General features: G+C 39.9%; 2 protein-coding genes across 2 annotated transcripts in view; one reads left to right on the top strand and one right to left on the bottom strand.

The window, feature by feature from the left end:
• Positions 1 to 310: 310 nt before the first annotated feature.
• LOC136796295 (uncharacterized) lies at positions 311 to 1,397 on the bottom strand. The gene is made up of 3 exons (XM_067049690.1): positions 1,363 to 1,397; positions 1,045 to 1,216; positions 311 to 889 (listed from the first exon to the last, which is right to left on the bottom strand). Exons 1-3 carry the CDS (start codon positions 1,395 to 1,397, stop codon positions 311 to 313), a joined length of 786 nt encoding a protein of 261 aa, XP_066905791.1.
• A 1,905-nt stretch (positions 1,398 to 3,302) lies between these two features.
• Positions 3,303 to 3,988, top strand: part of LOC136796294 (uncharacterized) — a 6,681-nt gene continuing 5,995 nt past the window's right edge. Inside the window, exon 1 of the mRNA XM_067049689.1 lies at positions 3,303 to 3,891. Coding sequence (XP_066905790.1) covers positions 3,303 to 3,891 — 589 coding nt within the window. The remainder of the gene's footprint in view (positions 3,892 to 3,988) is intronic.

Below are 3,988 nucleotides of genomic sequence, written 5' to 3'. Positions count from 1 at the left end.
ATCGTAGAATGAAAATGTAAATATTTATATTTTTGTCAGATCTCGTACTTTATAATAATGTTTCAGGCAATCCAAGGTATCCTTCACACCCAGCTATACATATAGCATACCTCCTATATGTAAGTAACAAATACCCACTAAAATCTTTAAAGAAGGGTATGAAAAATATATATATATATAATAATGTTTCAGGTGAATTGTTTATTTATTACACTACGACGATCTTAGAGTGATGTAGCTATAGGGACAGAAAGTTGGTAGTTTTATGATTAAGTTTCTAAGCCAACCTATATTCTAATTAGATTCATTCTTACCTGAGGACTGATTGATGAATTCCGATCCATAGTTTTAGTTTCCTGTCGATAAAAGCGTTGTCTCCCTTAAGGAGGAACCCCTTTTTCATACTTGCCAGGGACAGGGAGAGGTACTTAAAGAAAGCGATCTCGATCTTGAAGAGCGAAATGAGAAGGCAATCTGTGACGATCTTCTTAGCTATTGACACGATCATACAAGCAGCGACAAGAAAAACGACGATCTCATAGGCGACAGGAACCCGCTCGTCGAAAGGACTCTCAATGAGAACAGGGAAGTGACTCCTATACTGATCGGCGTACCAGTCCATCGCCGGCACCGAGAGGCAGTAGATGAGCGTACCGATAGCCGCCAGGATCACAGAGTTGTTCACCAAGACGGCCATCGTTTTGGAGTTGTTGTTGTATAGTTCCAGGAAGGCCTGTTCTTCCCCGAGGCCGCTCCTGATGATGTCCAATACGATCTTGTCCAGCTTGTCGGTGAGTACCTTGAGGCGGTCCTTCAGCAGGCACTGGTGGATGGTGGCGAAGAAGCCGCACATGTAGTTGGATGCACTCACTCCCAGCCCGCAGAGGTCCTGGTAAGAGCGATCAATTAATGCAAATAAAAAACTGTAATATTACCTTACAGTCCACTAAAAATTCAAACAGCTAATCAAAAATGAAGTGCCTAGCCTTGAGTTGAAGGCAGTACCAAAAACTAAAAATAGGTTTTGTAGATGAGAGAGGATACCTGAAAGCCAACAGATATGGTCATGATGGTGTATACGTAGCAGAAGACGATGTATGTGACCAGTGCCATCAGCATCAGTTCGTAAAGGAGGTTGAGGAGCCTCCAGATCGAAAAGCTCTTCTTGATCCAAGGAGTCGCCATCCCGCACCACGTCAGCCATCTTAGCAACGCCCTGTTAATAAACATATATTTGTTAATTACGTAACATGTTTGATTCTTGAGTAAGTGATTGAATCAGTAAAACTAAATACTTATGCTATGTATCGGGTTTTGGACATCCGGGATATTATTAAGGTGTTTCGTCATCTGCCCCTATACCTGGTCAGGTTATCCTTCTGGGAAGCTTTTAGCATCCTCGGATATGAAAACATCTGTATTAAGTTTGTCACATTACCAGAGGCCCCTAAGAAAATTAGATTGACTAACCTTTAAGTGTCAAAACACAAGATAGTTTGTGACGAGGGATCAGAATCAAATTAACCAGGTGCAGGCCCTTCCTGGACATGTATAACTTTTTTTACATATCCTCGGCCCTGAGGAGGGGGACGCCTGACTCAGGAGTCTTCGGACATCGAGAACCAATCAGAGAAGAGATTTAAAAATAAGGTAACGCCCCAAAAGGGAGGTGGGAGAAAAATACAGAGGAAATTTAGAAGAGCAGACGGACACACTCAACAGGAAGGCTTAGACGAGTGAAGACGACAGTCAGGAGGCGACTTAGAGGATGCACTTCGACCAGACGAAGTAGTAGTAGGGCCACCAGACCTGAACATCCCTGATGAAACAGAAGACACCTACGGCACTACAGCCCACGGCATCAGCAGCTATAAGTATAAATTAACTAATAAGTAATCATGTAATAATCTATATTTTATGGCAACCTTTATCTGAATCATTTGAACCATTTTAATCATAATAACAAATTGTAAATAAATAGTTAGTCTCTTTATGTAGTTTATATACTATTATATAACCCAATATACCACTCTTTATTATACTATATAATTAATGGTAACAACATTTTATAAATATAAAGGTATTTAATTGGTAAACTGGTAAACACACAAACAGCTTTTAGAAAGGAATCCAATTATAATAATAGTTTTTTTAGGGCTCAATTTATAATCGATTAATTAACTTATTTTTGGATAATTGCCTTCAGCGATTATCCTGGCATCCCAAGTAAATCTGCTACTAGTATATAGCACTTAGTCGACCAATACTAGTTGCGTAAATTTGAAAGATTTAAAACCATTTAAAATGGACGTAGTCTTTTTGAAGAAAGCTCTAAAGAAAAAAAAATTTGCTCGGATATAAACATTTATTATGGCAAAGTTAACTATAAAAAGATAAATATGGGAAGATGGGTAGGGGTATAATATGATAATATAACATGGTGTAATAATTATAAGAATATACAATTAAATTCAAGAGTAATTCATGAACATGGAATTGAAAAAAAATTAATTACAATTTAGCTTACATTACCAGGAAGCGGAAATTGGTATATTTCAAACCTCCATTTTCTTTGGCAATCAACTTCAAATAATCCAAAAGGTCAAAAACCTCGAAATGCCTACAAACTGCACTGGGGATCTTATTTGGCAGAAATCAAAAGAACAATCAGTGCCGCCTTTTGGCAAGTAAGACGCGCTGTTTGCGCTACCTGGGGTTTTAACCCAATGGTTATGCATTGGATTTATACAGCCATAATAAGACCGATAATTTACTATGGAAGTATTGTGTGGTGGACAGCCCTGCAAAAGGCTTCCCATATGGGAATGGCCAATAAGATCCAAAGGATGGCGTGTATTGGCATAACTGGAGCATTTCGCACAACACCTACTAAGGCATTGGAAATGCTGCTTTCCCTAGTACCACACCACTTATTGATTAAGGGGGAAGCGGTATTAGCCGATCTAAGAATGAGAGAAAATAGACAGTGGACAGAGACAGGAGAAGCTACTGGCCACGCGACAATAGCTAAAATGGTGGAAAGCGATTTACCAATACTACATACTACTCACCACTTCTAGATAAAACACCCATTTTAGATACTAAGATTAATTACTTACACCCAAAGTTAGAGAATTGGGTACAGAGTTTAGTGGAAATCTCAGGATATTATCTGCCCTGTGTTACTGACGGATCGAGAATGGATTCGACAGGACTAACGGGGAGCAGGAGTTTACATCGAAGAACTAGGCATAGAACTAAGCTTCCCACTTGGCAAGCACTCGACTGTCTTTCAGGCAGAAATGTTTGCCATCTTGGCAGCAGCTTTATACCCTGAAGTCATTAGCTGTGAAAGGACTGACATCACCATCTTTTCAGATAGTCTGTCTGCCCTTCAAGCCTTGGAGTCACCTACAGTCATCTCTAATTTGGTAAGAGAGTGTAAACAAGCCTTAGAATTACTAGTGCGCTTAAAGAAGCTTCAGCTAGTGTGGGTCCCAGGATACAAGGGAATCACAGGTAATGAGAAAGCTGATCAGCTCGCTAGAAACGGGGCTGAGCACCCTCCTATAGGACCAGAACCATTCCTAGGCATCTCTAAAAGTCATCAGGGAAAAATAGTTCTTGATTGGACATGGAAGATAACAGGCAAGAAGTGGAGGGACTGTATAGGGCTGAGACTGGCCAAGAATTTAATAACTAAACCCTCTACTTCTAAAACTAAGTGGCTGCTAGGCCTTAACAGAAACGAACTCCCATTATTAATAAGAGTCCTGACAGGTCACTGCAGACTTAAAAGACATCTTAAGATATGTGGAGCAGTCCATGATGGAACCTGCTGCTTATGCGGACAGACCCCAGGTACTGCCTTATATTACATAGCAGACTGTGGTAGGTATGCCTCACTAAGATACAGGCTATTAGGCTCTGATAGAATTAAAGGAAATGATCCTTCCTCTATAGATAGGGCGTCTTTTAAATTTCATTA

This window comes from Halyomorpha halys, unplaced genomic scaffold (genome assembly GCF_000696795.3).
Source record: "Halyomorpha halys isolate HHAL.00 unplaced genomic scaffold, Hhal_1.1 Scaffold610.1, whole genome shotgun sequence".
NCBI classification, from domain to species: Eukaryota; Metazoa; Arthropoda; class Insecta; order Hemiptera; family Pentatomidae; genus Halyomorpha; species Halyomorpha halys.
The sequence above is the reverse complement of the archived record's forward strand: the minus strand, read 5'-3'. Positions and strand labels throughout refer to the sequence as shown.

What these genes read in the sequence shown, in the direction of transcription:
- LOC136796295 (XM_067049690.1), bottom strand. Translation starts at nt 1,397, where the DNA reads ATGCTAAAAGCTTCCCAGAAGGATAACCTGACCAG. An exon ending in CAGAAGGATAACCTGACCAG is followed by an intron (nt 1,217 to 1,362) that starts GTATAGGGGCAG and finishes GTTTATTAACAG; the next exon opens with GGCGTTGCTAAGATGGCTGA. An exon ending in CCATATCTGTTGGCTTTCAG is followed by an intron (nt 890 to 1,044) that starts GTATCCTCTCTC and finishes CGCTCTTACCAG; the next exon opens with GACCTCTGCGGGCTGGGAGT.